General features: G+C 42.3%; 1 protein-coding gene across 1 annotated transcript in view; it reads left to right on the forward strand.

Annotated features, from left to right (window-relative positions):
- prkdc (protein kinase, DNA-activated, catalytic subunit) overlaps window positions 1-25,117 on the forward strand; it is a 100,074-nt gene that overhangs the window by 62,245 nt on the left and 12,712 nt on the right. Inside the window, exons 56-75 of the mRNA XM_042331664.1 lie at window positions 229-327; window positions 460-670; window positions 1,671-1,860; window positions 2,615-2,830; window positions 3,017-3,132; window positions 3,949-4,080; window positions 4,823-4,999; window positions 7,029-7,243; window positions 8,074-8,212; window positions 9,055-9,243; window positions 12,765-12,989; window positions 15,312-15,420; window positions 16,818-16,929; window positions 17,712-17,901; window positions 18,468-18,642; window positions 20,564-20,754; window positions 21,169-21,349; window positions 22,161-22,321; window positions 23,086-23,297; window positions 24,576-24,663. Of these exons, the coding sequence (XP_042187598.1) occupies window positions 229-327; window positions 460-670; window positions 1,671-1,860; window positions 2,615-2,830; window positions 3,017-3,132; window positions 3,949-4,080; window positions 4,823-4,999; window positions 7,029-7,243; window positions 8,074-8,212; window positions 9,055-9,243; window positions 12,765-12,989; window positions 15,312-15,420; window positions 16,818-16,929; window positions 17,712-17,901; window positions 18,468-18,642; window positions 20,564-20,754; window positions 21,169-21,349; window positions 22,161-22,321; window positions 23,086-23,297; window positions 24,576-24,663 (3,328 nt within the window). The remainder of the gene's footprint in view (window positions 1-228; window positions 328-459; window positions 671-1,670; window positions 1,861-2,614; window positions 2,831-3,016; window positions 3,133-3,948; window positions 4,081-4,822; window positions 5,000-7,028; window positions 7,244-8,073; window positions 8,213-9,054; window positions 9,244-12,764; window positions 12,990-15,311; window positions 15,421-16,817; window positions 16,930-17,711; window positions 17,902-18,467; window positions 18,643-20,563; window positions 20,755-21,168; window positions 21,350-22,160; window positions 22,322-23,085; window positions 23,298-24,575; window positions 24,664-25,117) is intronic.

Genomic DNA, 25,117 nt, shown 5'->3' on the forward strand with positions numbered 1-25,117 from the left:
CGTTTTACATATTCATTTGGTAGTAGCATATTTGTACAAGGCGTGACTAAAACATCTAAATAATTAACCTAGAAAGCTTGCTTTAAGTTTTGGGGCTCCCTTAGGGATCCATCGCTCAGAATTTCCAAAATGAACAAGTGTATTGTACAGTATTTGGTTTCTTTATATTTTATTTGTTATATGTATGTATAATATGGGTGCTCCAACCATTTCTTTCCCACTCTGCAGAGACGCAGAGAGCCAGTCTGACCCCGACTCCAAGGCAGTGTTTGTAACAACAAAGGACACATTACTTCAGGGACTGACTGATGACAATCCTGCACTGCAGTAAGTGACTGGTCACAACATTCACTTGGAGCTCTTATAAGTTGCATTCAGTATCTTTTGTAGATTTTTTTTCTTTTGAATACTTTTAAAATGGAATCTTAAAGAAGAAATTATCTTATTTTTCCTTTTCAGATTGTATGTCAGAAATTTCTGGGGTCATGAAAACAGGCTTCCCACAGGAACCCATGATAGATTGATGGCTATTCTGAGGTCGATGTATTCCAACAAGATAGAGACTCAGTACCTTAGTATAGCTACCAACCTCTTGCTTGAAATGACAAGTCGCAGCCCAGACTATACACGGGAAATGTTTGAGTATCCACTGTCTGAATGCAAGTTCCAGGTAAATATACAAGGCTTGTTGGATACAGCAACTTAATCCAGAATCTTGCTGGATTGATTTTAAATCTTTTCAGAAATTTGCCAATTCTTAGAAGTGTACTATTCTACAACAAGAAAATTAATTGGTTTGCTCATAAGTGCCCAAAACCTTCTTGAAGGACTGCTAGAAGGTGATTGATGTGGCCCCATCAGAGATGCCACTAGCTTGATCACTGGTGGGATTTCTAGGTTGAAAAGAGGAATTGGCTGAACAGTCATTCTCACGATCAGTCTCAGGCCTGCCAGGAGGCTTGAACAGGTTGTGGTGTTCCAATGTTTAATGGACTAGATTTGTTGTAAAGATGCAGGACAGTGAGAATGTGCATCAGCCTGGCTCAGTTAGTAGCACTATGGCCTCAGTCAGAAGGTTGTGGGTTCAAGCACCGTGTCGGGAATTTGAAATCTTAGTCACGATTGATATTCCAATGCAGGGCTCGGGATATGTTGCATTGTTAGAGATGCCATCCTTTGGATGAGACGTTAATCCGAGCCCCCTTCTGCTTGCTCAGATAGACGTTAAGCATTCCATTCGTTACTTGAAAAGAGAAGGGAGATTCTCCCAATGACAATCCTGGCCAAAAGTCCACCCCCAAAAATGTGGCGTTTGCTTCATGGCTACTTGTGGGAGATTGCCGTGCATAAATTGGCTGTCACGTTCAACTACAATATACAGCTAGTCATTATACTTTACAGTGTATCCTGTGAGATGCTTTGAGACAGCCTTCCAGAGTGAAGCTGCTATATCAAGTATATGGATTGTTTATTATTATGCCTGTGAGTTTGTTAATCCGGTTATTATATTGTGTTTGTTGTGTCATATTAAAAACGATAGACTTTAAAAAGAACATAGGACCTGGAATAATTGGATTGTGTAGAAAGTGTATAATTGACCCTCCCACAGTTCATGATTCATGCTCATCTCATTTTATCCAGCGATACTAATAACCTTACTGTTGCTTTAGGATTATAACATTGATTCAAGTTGGCAGCAACGCAGCACGATTCTCACTCCCATGTTTGTGGAGACTCAAGCTACGCAGAACAGTAGCAGAAGCCAATCACAAGAAGGTTCCCTGACTGCTCAGGGGACAATAGGTGGCTTGGTCAGGGGCACCCAAACTCATTATGAGTTTACTCCGACTCAGAATCCAGGTGAGCGGGGATCAATTCTCTCTCGTATCTGTTGCTAACTTTTCTGTCCAGATGAACTTGTAATTATTACACGTTGACTTATTGTTATATTGCATGGAATTATTTTCCTAGGGACTGCTAAATTCTGTCTGTACCTGTAGGGTGACTAATGTGCTTTCTTTTTTTTACTATGTACTATATATATATATATTCTTGACTGTATTGCTCTATATGTATTTGTTACTGTAATGTTCCTTTTCGCTCTATGTGTGTGTCAGCCTGACTCAATTGGAAGCACTCTTGCCTCTGAGTCAGAAGGTCATGTTGGGGTTTGCAACTCATAGTCCAAGCTGACACACCAATGAAGTCCTGGGGTGTCCTGCAGTGTTGGAGATGGCATCCTTTATATGAGACATTAAACCGAGGTCCCGTATGCCTGTTAAAGAACCCATTGCACAATTTAAAAAGAGAAGGGAGTTTCTCCTGATGTCCTAACCAACAAAATCTCATCGAGATAAAATCAGTCACTTACTTCATGGCTGTTTTGGGGCCATCGCTGTGTGCAAAATGTCTGCTACGTTTGCTGACAAAATACACTGCCTCTACACTTTACAGTAAAATCCTGTGGAGACCTTTAAGACGTCTTGAAGACCTGATAAATGTGCTATGTCCAAATTATCTAATCCTGACAGGAGGTGCAAACATAACTCTTGTTTATTACACATGTAAAGGACAAGCATTCTGATGTTTCTTCATCAATTATTTCTCTTTTTAGATGCGCGGAATTTTAATTGGCTAACGGGGAACAGCCTGGATACTTTTGCAGAATACTCACTCCCGTCCCTCGCCTCGGAACCAGGGTCCTCCTCACTCCTGGTGTTTTCTCGGTGGAGTGAGCGACTACACAGACCAGCTAAGAAACCGGTTGGTCCGGATTTTGGGAAGAAAAGACTTGCTTTGCCCGGAGATGAGGTTGACAGTAAGACTAAAGGTAGCATAATTGGCCATATTTTCTCGCTAGATTTCTCTCCATCTTATAGGTCTTGTTATGGATAAGAAAACAGAGCCATTGCAATAGAAGTTTAGTGGTTTGCAAACCACTGCAAGGGGTGGTGGGAATGGCGATTTGTGGCTGTGATTCCTTGTGTGGCTGAGTTATAGTTATTCTACATCACAGGGATAGTTGACCAGAGGGCAGACATCCTACGACTGAGGCGTCGTTTCCTCAAAGATCGGGAGAAGGTGAGCCTCATCTTTGCCAAGAGAGGCATCCGGGAGCAACGGGCAGAACAGGTAAGCTCTTCTTAACATCCTCTTAAAGGTGTTGGTATAAATGAGAACGTTATAATATCCCAACCCGCAATGCAACAGGTCTCAAACCAGGTCAGCGCTTCTGCATTGTGACGTTGCCAATTACGTGACCGACAATTTGACTGCACATGCGTGAAGAAAGTCATCCGGCCTCCCTCCCAGTCTAAATATCAGATTATTAAGTTGCCACCGACGTCACTCCCTGGGCATTACATAAATATACAGAAACCTGTCAGCCTCTCGATACACAGCCCAACATACTTGACTCCCCACCACCCTCACCACCCCCCCCACCCTTTGCAGGCATCTTACCATCTTTCATAGGGTGAACTCAGTGGTGAGATTGCAATGCTAAAATAAAATGGCACTGCGCATAGAAAATTGTTACATATATTGCGTTTCATTCAGTCTCACACAAAGTAATCTTTTCAAGTAAAAATTAAATGTAGCCAATTTGAGGTTATATGTACAGCTATGGAAATATTGTTGATTGCCCTCCGTGACACAAAACACTTCCTGGTGTTTGTCTTAAAATGGCGCTTTCACAAGCCTGAAACTGCCCTCTCACCCTGCTGTCTTGATGATCTTGGGAGGGGGAGGCTTTCAGTGATGTCAATTGCTTACCGGTTGCTTACAGCTGTGATTTGAACAAAAAAAGCATTTAAGAGGAAACTTGATGCGTACATGAGGGACAGGGGAATAGGAGCGGTTGGTCTGCTGTAACAAACTAGCAAAAGAGTTGGCCAGTTTGCATGAGATATCCCTGATGATTCTTTTTGTTGCTTTCTTCCTGATTCAGAAATTAAAACGGAAAAGAGGATGGAACGGGATGCGAAGGTTACTCTGTACAGAAGTTATCGTTTTGGAGATCTGCCTGACATTCAGATCAAATACAGCAGTTTAATTGCTCCCTTGCAGGCGCTGGCCCAGGTCTGAATTTGTAAATCAAATCTTTAGTAACCAACCCTCTGAGGTCCTAAATAAATCTAAATCAACTGCCAATTCCTTCCCTTATTCTCTCTTTGGCTGTTAACCAAAGTAATAACAGGTAAAACATTGAGCACTGCCTGGACTGGGTGGTTCTGTAGGAAAAAAAAATGATTATCCAAAGATCAGACTGCCTGTCCCCCACCCCAGGCAAAAAAAACAGGAGTTGCATATATTTTGATAATCATCTGAATCTCATTACTATTGGGCTACAGATAATCAACCTGTTGTATTGATAGTAATTTCAGTACCCTAAATGCCACTCATGCTTAGATTAGCTAATTTAGCACACGGAGGGAATCAAACCAAGGAACTTTCCTTTTCTATCTGTAAGGTTCAGCTACTCACTGCATAAACCTGCTGATTCTTGGTGGGAAAACACAGTCTTGTGTTCTTAACAAAAACTTGCATTTATACAGTGCTCTTCATGCAAAACAACAACAGCAACAAAATTACATTTGTATAGCACCTTTCACGTCGGGAGGACATCCCAAGGCGCTGGACAGACAGTTACGGACCCCAAAAAACAAAGTGTTAGAATGCTGTGATTGTACGATCTCTGCAAGGTCCTGGGTTTGAGGCATCTGCTGGGTAAATCTTATCAGAGACTGAACTCTGGGGCAAGGTTGGGGAGTGGTAAGAAAGTGACAACAGAAGTTTAGCATCATTTGCAATTGTTTTACAGAAAGACCATTCACTTGCTAAGCAGCTCTTCAGTGCCCTATTTTCTGGAATTCTTGAAGAAGTGCACAAGTCTAAGACTGCTGAAACAAAGGATATTTCAAAACAGCTTGTGGAGAACTTCAATTATTTACTTAAAGCTACAACCCTGAATTTCCCACCATTTGTGGCCTGCATTCAGGTAACAACTTGTATTTATATCGTGGCTTGCATGTAGCATGTGGAGTCCTGTAGCTCAGTGGTTAGAGCACTCGCTTTGCAAGCGAGAGACCTGAGTTCAATTCCAGGCAGGTCAGGGCGAAACCTTGGGCAAGTTTCCTTACTCCTCACAGAGCCTAATAATAATCCCTCAAAAAAAAAACAATAATAAATTGGTCATTTTCAATCTACGACTGTTTGTGGGACATTGCTGTGCGCAATTGGCTGCCGCGTTTGCCCACAAATATAGTCAATTCACTTTACAGTGTGTTCTGTGAAGCGCTTTGGGACATCCTCCCGACGTGAAAAGCGCTATATCAAATGCAAGGATTATTATTATTATAGAATAATAGCTTGGGGCGTTGTACTGAGATGGTGCCAGACACCTTGGAGGGAGGGATGATGTGGGAGGGAGGGAGTTGACTCTAACCGTTGTCAATAAAGTAGTTTGTAGGTGTTTTTTTAAGACTGAGGGGAGAGAAGATGGAAGGGATGAGGGAGGGAGGTTCAGAGGGGTTGGTGATAGTGCCTGAAGGTTCGGACACTGATGAGATGCTGGAAAATGTCCAGTATCACTGAGAAATGGATTTGAAATAAGTTTACGTTCAATGCATTTTAGACCTAAGATGGATTTCTAATGTCTTTGTGAGTCACAGGAGACTAATGGGCACGGTTGCTGTCATATTTAGGACTGTTGTAATAATCTAAATCTTGCAAAGAATCTCCTTGGAAATGAATAATTTAAAAAGCAATGGCAATTTGGGCAAAATTGGATGATTTTGTATTTATTGTGCTGATAACATACGTTATAGAAATGGAATATGCCTTGAGGTAAGATGTGAATTTGAACCTATTTGGAATACAACAACTTGCAGTTTACGGTGCCCTTCACGCAGGATAGTTAGTATCTTGGAGCGCTGCGCAGTGTTGGTGTTTGACTCCGAGCAAGAGGGGAGTGGGAGGTAACTATAGGCCCGATCGAAAAGATAGGTCTTCAGGTGGGATTTCAAATTAGGTAAAGAGAGGGTGAGCTGAGAGATTGAGGATGGTTTGGGGGCTCAGCAGTTGAGCAAAGGGGGTAGGCAGAGAAGTAGGGTTTGAGACAATCAGCAAGATAGGGAATTAATTGGGTTTGAAGGGATTGTACGCAAAGGTGAGGATGTTGAATTTGATCTGTTAGGAAACAGGAATGGAGCCTGGCGAGGATTGGGGTGGTGGGGCGGAGTTTGGTATAGGTGAGGATACGGTGGTGCACTTTTGTATTAGTTAGATGTTGTGGGTAGTGGCACTAGGGAGACCAGCAAGGATTGTGCTTGACAAATTAATAATAATAATACTTGCATTTGCTGTAGCGCTTTTCACGTCTTCTACACGTCTCAAAGCGCTTCACAGAATATGCTGTAAAGTGAATTGACTGTATATTTGTGGGCGAAACGCAGCAGCCAATTGCGCACAGCAGTGTCCCACAAACAGCCGTGGATTGAAAATGACCAATTTATTATTGTTTTTGTTTTGGAGGAATTATTATTAGACGTGTGGAGTAAAGAAACTTAGCCAAGGTTTCGCCCCGCTTGGAAATGAACCCAGGTGTCTCGCTTGCAAGGCGAGTGCTCTAACCACTGAGCTACAGGACTCCAAATCAAGGTGGAAGATGACAAAGGCTTGGACGTGGGTTTCAGTGGCATTAGGTGTAAGATAAGATCAGAGGTGGGCAGTGTCATAGAGTTGGAGAAAAGCAGTACTGTTCAGGTTCCCAATGCGGTGTAGGAAAGACAGCTGTGGATTGAACTGGATGCGCACTGGTTTGGTGAGTTTGTGGAGGTCGGAGCCAGAGGAACAGTTCGTAGTTGCCGGCATTACATATCGTTCTGTAGGTAAAAGTAACAACATTGATTATTAGTGCTTGATGCTTTTGAGCATGTATAAGAAGTTTGTGAGCATGTACTATAGCAGATTGTGTGGTTTTAGCGGAGTAATTTCATGATTGTGGTGGTTTGCTTTTATTTGGCTAGGATATGAGTTGCCAACACAAAGATCTGCTGGGTCTTGACTCTACCAGTGTAAGATCAACCTCCTTAGCCAGCTTGCAACAGCCGATGGGAATTCTGCTTCTGGAGAAGAGTTTGATCCATTCCACCACAAACGAAGAGCCACCGACAAAAAAAGCGCGAGGCAGACAAGAGCTCCCGCCTGACACAGACGTAGCCCGATGGATAGAGCTCGCTACGTGAGTGGGAATCCAATTATTTAAAAGCCAAGAGTATCAAAACTCGGAATTCTTGTCTCTGCCCAACAGTCAGACAGTTGTGTTGGTTCAACCCCCATATCGCGACTTGAGTTTATAGTCCAGGGGAAGCACTTCATTGTCAGTGAGTGAGACATTAAACCGAGACCCTGTTTATTAATAACAACAATAATAATAATAATAAACCTTGCATTTGATATAGCGCCTTTCACATCGTCAAAATGTTTCAAAGCGCTTCACAGGATAAACTGTAAAGTAAGTTCACTGTGTATTTTGTGGGTGAAACACGGCAGCCAGTTGCGCACAGCAGTGTCCCATAAATAGCCATGGAGTGAGTGACCAATTTTTATTTTGAGGGACTGTTGGCCAGGACACCGGGAAATACAACCTCTTTTTGAACAGTGCCATGGGATCTTTAATGTCCACCTGAACAGACTGACAGGACGTCAGTTTAACATCTGAGCTGAAGGATGTTTACCTGTTTGGGTGGACTGTAAAGATGCCATGGCACTGTTCAGAAAGAGAAAAGGCAATTTCTCATGGGTGGCCAGGCCAGCAGTGCCCCAGTCAATTCGTCATTCATCTCAGGGCAGCTTGTGGTGCTGGCCCAAATTATATACAATCAATTCACTTCACAGTATATTCTGTGGCGTGCTTTGAGACGCTACATCAAATGTAAGGATTATTATTATCTTCTGTGAAGCGCTTTGAAATTCTCAACGATGTGATAAAGTGCTATATCAAATGCAAGGAATATCATTATAGTGTGGACTAACAGCAGCATACATGCTTGAACCCTGATCCTTTTGCAGGTTGTACAGATCGTTGGGAGATTACGACGTCCTCCGTGGCATTTTCAGTGAGAAGATTGGTACAAAGCCACTCACCCACACAGCGCTGCTGGCTGAAGCGAAGAGTGATTATGCTGAGGCTGTACGGTTATATGATCAGGTAGAGTTAATAGTAAACATGCAGACCGTCTCGACTGATGTACTAACAGTGCCTTCATGCCTTCTCTGCTTAGGCACAGATGTCGCCTTTCTACAGCAAAACTACACTAAAAGTTCTGTTTGTAGAGGGTGGGATGCACATCCAGCGTCCATTTTTATTTGTATCACAGCATCTATATGTGTAGAATAAACAGGGTTTTTTTTAACCAAAATGTTATTTTATTTTCATATTTACCTATGCGTTTTTCTGAACTGTCTGAGAGTAAGTGTTGGATCATTTTATCACTGATATTAATGCTATGATTAAAACAAATGAAGTGCAGCTGCTATGGGATAACTGTATCGTACTGTATGTGTACGAATGATATATTTATTGCCGACAGGGCGCTGTCATTATAAATCTGCCATTCTCCATGTTTTTACGACAGCAAGCATGACCTCTCTTGGATTGAATAAGTAAACCCAGAACAATACATTAGGATGCACCAACAGCACAGACATGAGTTGAAGAGGGCAATTTCAGGACAGACACCAAGAAATGTTTTACTTAGAAAGTAATCAATGACTGGAACAGGTTGCCAGGAAGACACTGGACTCATTTAAAATTTACCTTGATGCTGCGATGGGAGATCCGTAGGGCGGATGTTCTGAAGGGATTAGATCAGATGAGCCAAAATTTCCTCTAATTTAATCTTGTGTGAACCTGGTGTGTGAAGGCAGATTAGCTGCTAAATAGTGGCAAGACACTTCAATGACAAATTGTGCTGTTTGTAGAGGTGATAATGGAGTTAATATGAATGTAAATTTGTATTGTATTGCATTGATATCAATATGCTTTGATAGGCTTTGAATACAGAAGAATGGATGGATGGAAACCCCATGGAAACAGAGAAGGATTTTTGGGAAATTGCAGCGCTGGAGTGTTACAATCACCTGACAGAGTGGAAGGCGCTGGAATACTGCTCCACAGTCAACATTGACGACAAAACACCAGCGGATATAGAGAACATATGGAGTGACACTTTCTATCAGGTTAGTGAAGTACTTCAGATTATGGACACAATGGTCGCACTCCCCAAGTGTAAAGACATACAGTACCTCCTCACTGCAGAGCAAAAATAATACGTTCAGCCATATAGGAATAGAACATATACCATAGGGCCTCCCTTCCCGTGTTAATAATAATAATAATCTTTGTGTTTGATATAGCCCCTTATCACGTAGTTTTGATGTCTGAAAATGCTTCACAAGATTTTACTGTTAAATTGAATGGCTGTATTTGCAGGCAAATGTCCCAACAAACAGCCATGAAATGAGTGTCCAATTTTAAACCAATGTTGGACTTGAACCCACAACCTTGTGACTCAGAAATGAGAGTGGTTTCAACTGAGCCAGGCTGACACCTAAACTAGAATGCTTCAGTTTTCCTTTTATCCTGCAGTCCGCTGGAACCAAATTAGGCAAATCTAGTTACTAATATTTAATTGTTCTCGTTCCTCTGTCCACTCCCCATAGCTTGATATTGTCCAGCTTTTCACACTTTTAAGATGTGAATGATTTTTGTTTGGTGGATTTAAATTTTTAATTGAAAAAGGTTGATGTTGCGAATGATGTCGGTGGTTCTAGAAACATAGAAACAGGAGTAGGCCATTCAGCCCCTCGAGCCTGTTCTGCCTTTTTGTAAGAACATGGCTGATCTGTACCTCAAGTCCAGTTACCTGCCCTTGCCCAAATCCCTTAATACCCTGATCTAACAAATACTTATCTACCTCCATCTTGAAAATGTGAATGAATCCATCATCCACAACCTTTTGGGTAGTGTTCCAGATTTCCGCTACCCTTTGGGTGAAAAACTGCCACCTAATTTCACTCCTAATTGGCCTAGGTCTAATTTTAAGATTATGCCCCCTTGTTCTGAATTCCCCTACCAAAGGAAATAGTTTCTCTATCTGGGAGTGGTTACCAAACTAACACTGCTACAACAACTTGCATTTACATAGTGCTCCTCACGAAGGGTAGCGTTCCAGAGCGCTTAAGGGAGGGAGATAAATGAATCTCTGAAACTGATTGTGTGTGTTAACTCAGACTCCTTCTAGTCTGTTTTTGGAACTTCTCTCCCTCTCCTTCCCCCCCACCCCCACAATGCAATTAGCACTCAGTAATGGCAGAAGTGAACAGAACGAGACAAAAGGAATTTTAGTTCTTCGTCAAAGTGGATTCTCATAGCAAAGATTTCACCTTAAGTTAAAAAGCGTTTTAGTGGACCCCACATATTGCCTCTTCCTCTGACTGCCTTTGTAGCCACTGAGTGTTACTCCACATCTCTTGTTCACTGGAGTTTCTCTATCTATGTCTGCATACAAAGACTCCTTGTTTTTGTAGCACTATCCACATCTGAAACTAATCCGCAATATTTGGCCCCACCTTCCCTCAATTTTCGTTCACGGGTCCGCCTGGCTCATTTAACACCAGTCTGACCTCAAAAGCCTAAGGGTTCTGCATTTAAGCTCCATGCTGGGACTTTTAACTTATAGTCAAACTCAAGTTCCAGTTAGAGCTGGGGGAGTGCTGCATTGTCAGATGAGACATTAAACCAAAGTCATGTCCACCTCTTTCTAGGACACTGCTGTATGGAAATTGGCTGCAGTGTTCACCCAGAAATACCCAATCAGTCCACTTTACAATGAATCCTGTAAAACACTGTAAGGATTGTTATTATAATGCAGTAGGTGGGTAATTAGATCAGTTTGTGCAGGACAATCATGTGCATTCATTTTCTATTGTGACATTTTCCAGACGCACCTGTTTATTATCCCTCAAAGTATTTTCTCTGTGTGTTCTCCGTGTCGCAAATCACCTTATCAGACTCACTGGGACAATCACTGGCACCATGAAATTGCCTAAATCTTCACTCACTCCATTAGCTGAATTGAATCGGTGAACTGCTTCAGTATCTGTAGCACACTAATCCTCTGAGGTTCAAGCTAGTCCTTGTTCTGAATTTGCTCAGCAGCCTGCACCGATTCCCCAGGTTAGCACGGTCCCTATTGCAAATCAGCCCAGGAGTCAATTAGCATCTAATTAACTGTTGTGCAGAACCATTTGGTTGCAGCATCCAGACATGAGCAAAAATCTTCAAACTTCAATAACACTGAGGGCACCTTTTGAACACCTGAGGGTGCTCCAGAGGGAAGCAGGCAATGTAATTGGCTCCAGAGAAGCTGAGTATTCAATCTCAGAGTCGAGGCAGGCCTTTGCTCAGCCCTAGTATTCCCACAACAGAGTCCACAGCGCTTAGCATTAGGATAAAACTTACATCAGTGTATCAAAAACGCATGTCGACTTGAGTGCACTTGAGTTGCACTTGATACTATTGGCCACTGGATGGTGCTGACACATTTTAGAACCATAGAATTTTTTTTGCGCAGAAGACCATTTGGCCCATCGTTTCTGTACGATAAGTATTTTTGTAAACATCGCAAGAGAGATTCTGATGAAGAATGATTTACCACTCACTTAATCTCAATCCTTCCCGAACATGAAACCCACCATTAGTGGGAGTCCTGCAGCTCAGTGGTTAGAGCAAGCGAGACACCTGGGTTCAATTCCAGGCAGGTCAGGGCGAAACCTTGGGCAAGTTTCCTTATTCCACACAGAGCCTAATAATAATCCCTAAACAATAATAAATTGGTCATTTTCAATCCACGACTGTATGTGGGACACTGCTGTGCACAATTGGCTGCCACGTTTTGCCCACAAATATACAGTCAATTCACTTTACAGCATATTCTGTGAAGCGCTTTGAGACGTCTCGAAGATGTGAAAAATGCTATATCAAATGCAAGGATTATTATTATTACAACATCAGCCTGTTTCTTAAATGGGACCAAAGTCCTGGCCTGTACCATACCTCTTGGTAACCAGTTCTAGTTGTTTTATTGTTGTTGTATTAATCATTCTTTTCATAACAAAATACTTCCTGGAGTCTGTCATGAAATTTCTCCTCACAGCCCTGAATCTGTCCCTGTTGTCTGAAAGGGTAGATTGCTGGTCAGTAAAGACACATTCTGCCCAGCTCCAAAGTTGCCTTCTTATGAATCAAGATATATCCCTGGTTGATGTTATATTAAATATTTCCAGCTCTGCCTTTAAAAACCACCCAATTTTTTTATCTGTACTAAGCTAATGAAGAACTATTTGGGGACACCACAGTGGTAATGTGCATCGCGGATCAATATAGAATGGCACAGAGCTCAGTTTTTTCTACCCCTTCCCTCCCCACAAAACAATCTTCACAAGGAGGAGAGAAGTCAGGTATAGTTGTGCTGTACGGATGGTAGAACACTCTGCTTGGGCACTGATCAAAGCAGGTATTGCTGGAGTTCTGGGAGCATTTTGTCCATTGATTATTGAAGACTAGGTTTTTAAAATGAAAAAAGGTTTTACGTTTCTGCGAAGATCAATAAACATTATAAAAGCATGGAGTCCAGCTGGGGCACCCTTTCGAGTTGTGAGAATGTGCTGTTAAAACTTCCGTTTCTCCCCTCTTTCAGGAGACGTATCTGTCCTACATGATTCGCAGCAAAGTGAAGTTGTTGCAGTCGGGTGAAGTGGACCAGTCCTTGCTGACATTCGTCGATCGTGCCATGAAGGTGGAGCAGCGCAAGGCTGTGATTGAAACCTATTACAGCCAGGAGCTGAGCCTGCTGTACATCCTGCAGGACGATGTGGACCGGGCCAAGTACTACATAAACAACTGTATGGAGGTCTTCATGCAGGTCAGTGAGCACAGCTAACAGCTGATGGTCAAGCATGGTTGAGGGATTATTTGGGAGTGCTGCATTGCTGGATGAGATGCCATGAAATGGCATAGATCCATGGCATTATTTGAAAAGTGAAGGGAGTTTCTCTTGGTTTCCTTGCCAACAATCCCCCAAATAAAATTGGTCACTCACTCCATGGCAGTTTATGGGTTTTGGTGGGCACATTGGCTGTTGCATTTGCTCACAATATACACAGTCAATCCACTTTACAATATATCCTGTGAAGAGCTTTGGGATGCCTCCACAATGTGATCAGGTACTATATTGTGGAGTCTTGTAGCTCAGTGGTTAGGGCAGTTTTTTCACAAATGAGAGACCCTGGTTTGATTCCCGACAGGGCGAAATGTTGGCCAAGTTTCCTTACTCCACACGCCTCTGTTTGCCTAGCAGTAAGTAGGAACCCAGTTGTTAGTTGATTGGCAGATCACTTTTCTGGGGTTAATAATTCCTTCCAAATAAAAATAATAAATTGGTCAATCAATCCACAACTGTTTGTGGGACACTGCTGTGCAATTGGTTGATGTGTTTTGCCCACAAAATATACAGCCAATTCACTTTACAGTGTATTCTGTGAAGGCCTTTGAGACATCTCGAAGATGTGATAAGGCACTATATCAAATGCAAGGATTATTATTATTATATATTAAGTACAAGGATTATTATTTATGTGTGACAGCAAAGCCATAAAATGCCCCATTAATCTGGAAGATTGCTGGTCAGCACAAGAAAAATAGCTTTGATGGAATGGGGGAGAGCAATAGAGATCTTTCTTGAGCTAAATTGCTGATCATGGATCATGTATAATACTAAAAGTGAGCTAGCCTGAAATCTTTAAAAAAAAAGCCCCTTTTTGCTAATTGTCAGCTTGGTTCAGTTGGTAGCATCCTCGCCTTTAAGCTTGTCAGTTTAAGCCTCATGTCTGGACTTTGACCGTGCCTTCAGCTCCCCTCTCGACTCTCTTCCCCCTCCTCCGTCCCTCCCTTCCCTCCCCTCACCCTGACCATTTCCCCCCTCCTCTCTCCCTCCCTTCCCTCCCCTCACCCTGACCATTTCCCCCCTGCTCGGGTCATGACCCAACTGTGCAGCGCCTTGGGACGTCCTCCTGACGTGAAAGGCGCTTTATAAATGGAATCTTGTTGTTGTTGTTGTTGTTGGACTTGAGCTTGCAGTCTGTTGGTGAGCAATGCATTATTGGAGATGATATTCTTTGGATTTGATGTTAAGATGAGGTCCCATTGTCCTATTGAGTTGAATGCTAAAGATTCCACAGCACTATTTGGAAAGAAAAAGGAAACTTTCCTGGAGTCTTGGCCAACAGTTCTCCAAATAAACTCACTTCATTGCTGTGCGCAAAGGAGCTTCTGTGTTCTCCTACAAATACGCAATCACTACACTTGAGAAGTTAACTCCATCGAGAATTTTCAACATTGCAGGCTCCATATCAAGTGTAAGAGTTATAAAGGATTGTATTATTGTTATAAGTAACCTTTTAATGTTTACAAAGAAGATGAGTATTTATGCTACATGTCTTGATGTTTCTGATGGTGGGAAGTGGAAATGTCACACTAGTGCATGGGAAGGGGTCATCTTCTGAGGCTGAAGTTGAGACAGTTTTTCAGGAGACAAGAAGTAGAGAGTTTTACTCTGCACCCAATTGTGCTCAGTGTTGACACTGGGTACCCAGGACATTTTCGAAATATCTTCCATTCAGTCTTAATTTGAGATAACTCTTGACAACACAAAGCTAGTCTCCACACCTGTACTGGTGCTAGCTCATCCAATGGAGCTATATGCTCCAATCCCAATTCCCTGCTCTATCCCTGCTCCCTTTGTATGTGTTCCTCTTCAAAGACTTCTCTAATTCTACATGTGGCTATGGACTTGGCTTCAATGTGGCAAAACATTCCACATTCTAAGTCCATGTCAGAATAAGATCTATTTTCTCTGAAGCTCAACAGCTTGTACGTTATGTTAAATAGACTACCCTCAACAGATGGATTGATATTTCTCATCATCTTACAATGATTTGTGGTTAGATTTATATGTGACACATTTGCTCCATGTGCCCAGATGCACAAGACGCCCAAGGATGTTTCTCACCAAATAATGGGAGCCTCAGTCTCTGTTTGACATTAATTTCATTTAAAAGATGGTCGAGAAAGGAAATCTGAAATCCTGAGCAGATTCCAAATGCAGAATTGGTGCCTTTGAAGTCGCAGTTTATTGCGTGATTGCGTGATGTTCATTGAACAATGTTTTATACCTTTTGTTTTCCAGAATTATTCCAGCATTGACACGCTGTTACATCAAAGCCGGCTCACCAAGCTCCAGTCCCTTCAGGCAGTGACAGAGATGCAGGATTTTCTCCACTTTATCTCTAAAGAATGTAAGATTCATCAGCTGTTGAACAATAATTGGGAAAGCAATAACAGCAATTTCATAGCAAAGTCTTTTAATATTTCGGATGAAAACCTCACTTACTAAATACCGAGTGCCTGAAACCTCTGACTCTTAACCCTAAGATCATTGCCTTAAATTTTGTTGAAAACCCGAATGGCAAACCCCCGATTTGCATTAACTTCCATGCAATCGTTTGTGGCTGCTCTTGAGATGCCACTATGGAGTCTTAATCTCAGGAACTTTTTCAAAGTTCTGCTTCCTCACTCAAGTGATCATTATTTATGTGTGAGTCACGATAGTGAGTGTTTGAAGGCTAGTCAACCTTGGCGGTGGTGGAGCTTGGGATATCACAACTGAGCTCATTCATGTCCTGTGATGTCTACATCACATCCACTTGTTAGTTGAAACAAAATTCCCCACTATTTCCTCTGGTGGGGAAATGCAGAACAAGGAGGCTTAGTCTAAAAATTAGAGCTAGGCCATTTAAGAGTGAAATCAGGAAGCATATTTTCATGGAAAGGGTAGTGGAAATCTGGAACTCTCTCCCCCAAAAGGCTGTGGATGCTGAATCCATTCAAATTATATACAAATTATATGCTTTTCTCTCCACACAATATACAGTCAATTCACTTTAGAAAATATTCTGTGAATGCTTTCAGACATCTCAAAGGCGCTACATCAAGTGCAAGGATTATTATTATAAATTTTGCAAAACATTGGGCAGATTTCACCCGCTTCTGTTTACCTATAGTAAGTAGGAACCCGGTTGTTAGTCGACTGTCAGATCACTTTCCGAGAGTAATAATCCCTTCAAAAAATATTTGGTCGCTCAATCCACGATTGTGAGACACTGCTGTGTGCAACTGTCTGCGCGTTTCGCCCACAAAATACAGTCAGTCCACTTTACAGTATATTCTGTGAAGCGCTTTGAGATGTTTCGATGACTTGATAAGGCGCTATATGAAGTGCAAGGATTATTATATTGGTCTTTAAAGTTCATAATACAATGAAGTGCAGATCAGCCGTGATCTAATAGAATGGCGGAACAGGCTCGAGGGGCTGAATGGCCTACTCCTTTCTATGTTCCTAAAAGAAGAAATGGATAAAGATTAGGAACAGGAGCACTGGCTAATTATTTGCTCCTTAACCCAGAACATTGAGCACCCCATCTATAGTCATGACTGACATTACCTGACTCAGCACAAAATGAGATTTAACTTTCTGTTCTGTATGGTCAAGTGCACTGGATTCTGCATTTACACACTAGGCTGTCTGGTGAAATGTATCTATATGTTAAGAATAACTTTTTCTTAAAAATTACACTCCACATCTGTATATACGACAAATGGCATTTATATAAAGTTCTCGTGGTGTGTTTTCCAGATAATTTCATCTCTGAAGTCCCACTCCGGAAACTGTTGAGAACATGGACAGGCCGATACCCTGATGCAAAAATGGATCCTATGAGCATATGGGATGATGTCATCACAAACCGGTAAGAGAGAGTGGGGGTCGAATAAAAATAGACCATCCAGCTTTCTGTACACATCTTCACTGCCCAACAATCCTCTAAATAACTGAGTTGCTCAATTATTCCTGATTATCGGTAATAATAGTAATGCTTACTTTTGGTACAGCACCTTTCACAATGGGGGGGATCGTCTCAAAATGCTTCGCAGGATATACGTCCTCCCGCCGTGAAAGGTGCTATACAAATGTAATCTTGTTGTAAAGTGGAGTGGCTGTGTTTTGTGCAACCATGTTGTGAGCAAATTGCCTGTCGTCCCGTTCGCCTACAAATATAGTCACTACCCACGACAGCAAGTATCTGTGAGGCAATATGAGATGCTTTAACACTTGGCACTGTATCAAATATAAGAATTATTATCATTAATATTACAGTGTTTACCGAATGTGTAATTGCACATTGTTTGGGTGTGTACAGGCCGTGGTAGACACACTCCTGTTGTTGTCAGTTCCTGTGCGTGATGCAAGTGTTGCAAGTGACATCAGCAGTGCTTCTTGTGCAGAACGTAGATACACAACCTGCAGCAAGTTATTTCAGTGGAACCTCCTGTGCATAGCAATCGATTAGCAGGATGTGACATCAGCTGAGACCTGATGACCCGGAAGTCAGGACTTTTATGTCAAGAGGTCTGAGATATTGGGACCCAGATCACTGTGGTTTATAATCGGACTGTCCTGCATTCTACACTGTTTGTTGCAGGTTTTGGTGTGGGGACGTTTTATAACTGTTTTTGTTTTGAAATATGGCAGATGCTTCTTCCTTGACAAGATCCAGGAGAGACTCGTGTCTGTACAGGCCGACGAGAGTATGGAGGTGGACAGAGAGGGAGAGGTCGAGACTAGAATGGAGGTGGACAAAGAGGAGGAGGACATCAACATGGCCATAAGAAGCTGTAAATTTAACATGAAGTTAAAAATGGCAGAGAGTGGGACAAAACAGGTACAACACAACGTCTGGCATTTACACAGCGCAGCTGGCGGCGAATTGCTGTGATTTTGGCAGATAGATCACAGTGATTATTTTCAATCCTGTACATTTCTATGTTCTCATTTTATTTCAGCTTGGGTGGGGGTGGGGGGCTGGGGGTGGAAAGAGAAACGTGAAACCTCCCACAATCTAGCTATCTTCTGTAAGTGAACTGTTGTGGCATGGCAGTGATTCAATTACCGTCACAATCATTATTTCTCTGTCTTCCTCCCTCCCCCTCAGGCATTTCTACATGGAACTATACAAATCGAAGCACAGAAGAAGGTCATTTGGCCACTGTGTCTGTGTCGGCTCTTTTAAAGTGCAATTCTTTCAGTCCCATTTACCTGCCCTTTCTCCATACCTCTGTAGTTTACAAGGAAATAAATTAGGCAAAAAGGAGGATTTCAAGCAAAGTCATGTTTGAGGACCTATGGCCAACTTTAAATGGAGGCCATTGTAAAACGTCCAGATACGGAAGGTGGCATCTGAATGACAGTGTGGGTCAGTGCTTACAGTTTGTGTTCCTCTTGTTTCAGAACAACTTTGCAGTGGCGATGAAGCTGCTGAAAGAGCTTCACAAAGAATCAAAGGCCAGAGACGATTGGGCTGTGAAATGGACGCACACTTACAGCCGCCTCAGCCACAGACGCAGCCAGAGGCAAGCCAGGCCCGAGCAGGTCGTGACCGTGCTGAAGAGCATTCCCTTGCTGGGTAAGGCCTGGCCTGGGCACTTTGTCATACTATCACTTCAAAACAAAATCTTTACAATAGCAATATAGCCACCTCATAGCTTTCCAACTGCATAGTCACCCTTTTTAACCATTTTAATCAGACATGCTTTAAAAAGGTATGCGTTTCCTCCCATTAAAAACATTTATAGAGTTGCCAGGCAAGTAGAGAGACCATCGAGTGCAGCACTGAGAGTCACTCGGGTTTACACTCAGCTAGACAAGGTCAACAAAGGCAATAGTGGGTCAGGCACAGTTGTCCGTCAGCGCGTCAGAGAGCAAAGCAGTGGGTTTTCCATTCCCCCCTCCCCTCATCCCTATCCAGATTATTCCTCTACTGGAAGGTGCACCTGTGTCAATGTGGAAAAAGAACAGAATCGGCCCCGGCTTTACCTCTGCAATTGAATAGCCAGTCACTAAAAATCAATCTCAAGGCTGACACACTACTTGAGTGCCTATGGAATATGTCTTTAATAATAATAACAATCCTTGCATTATATATAACGCCTTACCACGTCATGGAGACGTCTCAAAGCGCTTCACAGAATATACTGTAAAGTGAATTGGTTGTATATTTTGTGGGCGAAACGCGCAGCCAGTTGCGCACAGCAGTGTCCCAATAGATAGTAAGAGGACTCAGGCGCCTTCAGGAGATGAAGAAGGGAGTGACGAGAAAACTGTAACAACAACAAAACAAAACCTCATGAAGTTCAATTGAAGAACGAGAAAACATTCCACTGGCACAGCTTCAGCCGCTGTGTTACAGAGGTTCGTTGTGAGACAAGCTGCCCGTGAATTCCAGTCTGTGGTCGTGCTGAGGGATACATGGGGTAACACCAGGCCACGGCTCAGGAGAAAACTATACCCATGTTAGCGGCTGAATTGAGAGCAACGCAGCATAGAAGCCTGTTACCCTGTCAGCCCAGGAATGGCATCTTTGCAGAAGAAGATATAAAAGGCAGAGGAGCAAAAATAAAACCATGAAAGACAAGTCACGTGTTTTTCTTTCATGTTTATCTTAGGGGTGGAGTGCAAAAAAAAACTCCTGCACTCTTCAGGGGAATTGAAACGTGTTTTAACAGCTTCAGGTGTGGGAGCAAATTTCTCGTTCAGTGTGCAAGGTGCTGTGGGCGTGAATGTGCAGCCTTACTGTCTGTTGGAATGCTGCCGGCACATTATATCACGCGACATAAATTTGCCAGGCAGGATTGGTAACTGGCGAGAAACACTGTGTGTTCTGGTCGACTTCTGCTCCCACCGTGAGCTCAACAACAACTTGCATCCATGTAGCGCGCTTTGAGTGCGGTAGTGTCTCTGGACGCTTAACAGTGGTGGAGTTTGAAGCCAGGCCAGGGAGAGACAAGAGGTGACCATAAGCACGCTAAAAGAGAAAGATTTTAAGGTGCGATCTGAAGACAGTCAAGGAGGGGAGAATGGGAAGGGATTGAGGCAGAGGCCTGGTGGCTGAAAGCCAACAATAGTGGAGTAAAGGGATGAGGTACATACAGGAGACCAGACACAGCTAAGTGAAATGGGTGGGTAGAGGTGTGGGGTCTACTCGACATATGCAAGGATTTGTGATTCACAAGTTACAAACCCCTTTGCAAATTTCCTAAATTAAATTAGCCTGCCTTTTCCTCCCTGCCCCCCACCCCCACACACACCCACATAGAATCATAGAATTATATAGCACAGAAGGAGGCCATTTGGCCCATCATATCTGTGCCAGCGCTTTGAAGAGAATCTTCCAAATTAATCCACTCTCCCGCGCTCTCCCCATAGCCCTGCAAACTTGTCCTCCCCAAATATCACTGAAACACCTCCTTCAGAGGAAGTGAATGATCTGAGCAATTGGAATGTCATTTGAAACACTGTTGTCTCAAATTTGTCTTATTTTCATACAGTTGAAATCAATGTGGATTATCTGAATACCCACACACGTATTCTCCGGGACCAGAACACACTTCTTGGTTCAAGCTACTGCATCCTGGCTGACGCTCTGAATAAGGAGCCCACATGCCTTCAAAGAATCAAGGAGGACCAAGCCGAACGTGTAATTGAACATTCTGGCTCCAGCAGTGAGGAAATACAGGAGGTAACAATTCAATTCTTCATTCGCATTTCTGCCACACATCACAGGATTCAGTCTGCCTAGGTCCAGACTGTTGGAAACTTCATGTGAAAAAAAACTCCTCTGCCCCCGGCGAACTGGCTGACAATTCCTCCAGATAAAATTGGTCTTGGTTTCACAGCTTTTTGTGGGAAATTGCTGTAAGCCAAATTAGCTGTCGCATTTGCCTTTGAAAATTTTTTACAAAAGCGCTTTGAAACGTCTCTGCAACGTGATAAGGGACTATATTAAATGCATGTATTATTATTATTACTACTACCATATGACCTGTACATCTGGCTAATGGGCACAGAAGTGCAGAATAAGACTCTGTGACAGGCATTAGAAATGTAGTGAGTAACAGGACTCACTTTGATGGGATTTGTTCTTGTGGTGCAGGTTGTGATTGGATTACACAGAAAGACCCTTCATTACCTAGAACGTGCTGTACGAAAAGCCGAGGAAGAGGTGCAGTCCCTCGCTGGGGAGCACGTGGACATCGCCGGAGTGATTGAGGCGTACGTGAATTTGGCAAACTTCTGTGATCGGTGTCTGCGAGAGAAAGAAGAGAGTGCGACGGGTGAGAGCATAAGCAAGTTTTTAAACCAGCTCTGTACCGGAAGTGTGACAGTAACCAGCTCTAAACAGAATTGCTCTGTTAAAAAAAAGCCTTTGTATGAAGAAATAATAATAATCCTTTCATTTACGTTAGCACCTATAACTTTGAGACTTTCACGGGTAATTGCTCTGAGGTGTAGTGACTGTGTATGTGTAAGCAGGTCCCAGAAACAGCCTTATGTTTTGCACACAAAATGCAAAGTCAATTCACTTTACAGTATATTCTGTGCAGCGCTTTGAGACGTCATGAAGAAGTTATGAGTTTTATCAGATGCAAGAAATATTATTATTTAAAGTGAATGGCCAATTTTTCTGGAGAATTGTTGACCAGGACACTGGGAAAAACATTTCCCTTCCGAATCATATCATGAGTACTGCATTGTCATTGGTACAACCTTTAGATAAGAAGTTAAACTGAGGCCCTGTGCACTTGCAGGCAAGGGGACTTTGGTTAATGCTTCACCCGAAGGATGCCACCTCCAACCATGCAGCATTACCCCAGTATTATACTGGAGTGTCAGCCTAAACTATGAGCTCAAGTCATGATATGGGGGCTTGAACCCACAACCGACTAACCAAGAGGTCAAAGTGCTGCAAACTCAGGCTTTCACTACATTTATTCTGCAGCACTTAATGCACCTCCCTCAATTCTTCAACATTCTCAAAAGTGGTGCTGAGCAGGATAAAGCAATCAAATCTTTGGGGATATTGGATAACCTACTTGTATGTGTGTGTTTTGTTTTAATTGTTTGTAATAAATGTATTTGTTACAGCCATCAATTTCTCTGAGCAGCAGACTTTTCCAGCTTGTGTTGTGGAAAAAATATTAAAAGCGATGAAGTACAATTCAAAGGAGGCCAGGCTCAAGTTTCCACGATTGTTACAAATTGTAAAATTATATTCGGCTGAGACTCTGGATCTAATGAAAAAAGAGGTAATGAAATGTGCTGAGTGACCGATCGGACTTTCACACGTCAGAGATTGGAATGTTCACCTAGCTTTGCCTTAAATTTCACTATCGTGCAGTTTTGCAAAATTCAGCCCTTAATTTGAAGGTCGTTACCTGGAGTTTTACGTAAAAAATGTTTTAAGTCAGTCGCCATAAATGGGGTGTTCGAATGGAGCGGCAAGAGATCAGAAAAGGAGAGGCAGAGTGAAAGAGCAATTTAAAATTTAAAACCTTGCTTTGTGCATCAGATTTCTGGAGGTGGTGGTAAGCAAAATTGGATCTATTGATCTATGCTTACTTTGTTTCTCACAATAGTCAATCCTACTCACAAGATCACAAGATTGGTCTGGATGAAGAAGGCCCTTTGGCCCATCCGATCTCATCCTTCCAAAACATCTACCTTAACGCTCCCACCATTACAGCATCAAGCTGCTTTTTAAATGAGAACAATGTCCTGACCTCAACCACCTTTCCTGGCAACCTGTTCCAGTCACTAATTACTCTGAGTAAAGAAAGTCTTCCTTGTGCCTGTCCTGAAATTGCCCTTTACAACACTGTATGTTTACAGTACTTTACCATATGCATACTAAAGTATTGATTTAGGTTTACTTTTTCAATCCCATTTAAAATTTGACACTCCTCTATTCTGAATTTAACAAGTAGAGCAAGGGTCCTGCTGCTTTGTTTAATGTGGAAGCAAATTTAGTTGGAAAGTATGGTAGAAGATGATGTTCTTGTACGATTATCAGGTGTCCTCCGTCCCCTGCTGGCAGTTCATCGGCTGGATCAATCAGATGATGGCCGAACTTGACAAAAAGGAAGCTGTTGTGGTACAGCACATCATAGAGGAGATTGCAGATTCCTACCCACAGGCTATTGTCTACCCACTTATGATCAGCAGTGAAAGCTATACCTTTGAACAGACCGCACGTGGCAACACAAACAAGGAGTTTGTGGAGAGGTGAAAGAGATGCTGTTAACTGGTCACTAGTTGATTAAGAATAATAATCCTTGGTATGGCACCTTATCATATCGTTGAGACATCTCAAAGCACTTCATAGAATATATTGTAAAGTGCATTAACTGTGTAAATAATAATAATCCTTGCTTTTGTATAGGTACTTATCACGTCAGAAGGCTGCATCCAAACACTCCGCAGGATTTATGTAAAAATACAAATGCAAGGATTGTAACGTTCAGTGATTGTATATTTGTAGGTGACCCATTTGCACACAGCAGTGTCCCACAAACAGCCATGAAGTGAATGACCAGTTTTGTTTGGGGGATTGTTGGCCAGGACACTAGGAGAAACTCCCCTTTTCGAGTAGTACCATGGGATCTTTAGCGTCCACCCGAACAGGCAGATGAAACCTTAGTTTAATATCTCATGTGAAGAACGGCACCTTTGACAATGCCACACATCCTCAGTGCTTCACTGGAGTGTTTACCAGACTGTGTGAGTTGACAGTGACTTCTGACTCCAGAGGCAAGAGTACAACCAACCAAGCCTGAAGCTGAATTTTATCTTTTTCAAACATTGTCTCCAGTTAGTATTTCTTTGGCTTCCTTCATTATCTTAGACTTAACAACCCTCCAAATCAGCTCCAATGTGTCCAAATCAAACTGCCTTTAAACCCTCCTATTTGTACCAGCCCTAATTCATCAGTATTCCTTTGGAGATTAGTTGACCAGTAGAGACATTGACCACTGGAGAGTCCATTTAACTTTCTTGAACTTGGGAGTTTATACTAAAGTTACTATATTGTGGTAGTCTTTCCTTACTTAATTACCATCTCATACCTTACAGATGTTTTCAACCTCTGTACAGTTTCCCATTCTGCTCCACACACATGACCATTCAAAGTGCAAAAAGTACACACAGAGGAAAATAAAGGGGATGTTATTGCTCAAAATATCCTTAGTTGTACATCTGTTTTCATCTGTTCTTAGAAATCTTGCAATTATACACTCACTTATAATAATGATCCATGCATTTGATCATCACGTCAAAATATATCAAACTGCTTTACAGAGTTTATTGCAGTGAATTAGGTGCGAATATGTGGGTGAATAAATGTAGACTTTAGTCAGCCTGGTTAACTAATAATAATCTTTACATTTGGTGTAGCGCCTTTCACGTCGAGAGGATGTCCCAATGCGCTTCACAAGATATACTGTATTTTATGTAGAGTTTGATACATTTCAAAGTGATAAGGCATTTATTTCTGTTTTTCTCTAGATTGAAGAATAAACTGGATAAAGGTGGTATGGTTGAAGTTTTCATTAATTCCTTGGAACAACTGAGTAATCCAGACATGCTCTTTAAGGTAACATTCAGAATTCAGTTATATGTTATGCTTAATTAAATGCAAACAATGCAAGATATATAATGTAGAAACGGGCAATACATTATGCACTAGATTCACAGGCCACTTCAGTGCAATTAGAAATAAAAATAGGGATAAATGAATCACTTGGGGCCCCCAGAGAGGTCATTTGGGTACTGGTGGAGTCCAGCCAGCTTAACAGCATAGTTTGCCATTGAAAGTTTGTCCTGCTTGTTGGCCTCCCCAATTCCTCCCTCCCATCAGCTGCAGATCATCCAGAACTCTGCAGCCTATGTCCTCTCCCGCACCAGACTCCGCGACCCAATCACCCCCATCTTCGCCCGACTCCATTGGCTTCCCATCACACAGAGGATACAGTTCAAGATCCTGGTGCTCACTTTTGAAGCCCTCCATGGCCTTGCTCCCCCCTACCTCTGTGACTTGCTAACCCCCT

Source organism: Callorhinchus milii, unplaced genomic scaffold (assembly GCF_018977255.1).
Source record: "Callorhinchus milii isolate IMCB2004 unplaced genomic scaffold, IMCB_Cmil_1.0 Scaffold2, whole genome shotgun sequence".
NCBI lineage: Eukaryota > Metazoa > Chordata > Chondrichthyes > Chimaeriformes > Callorhinchidae > Callorhinchus > Callorhinchus milii.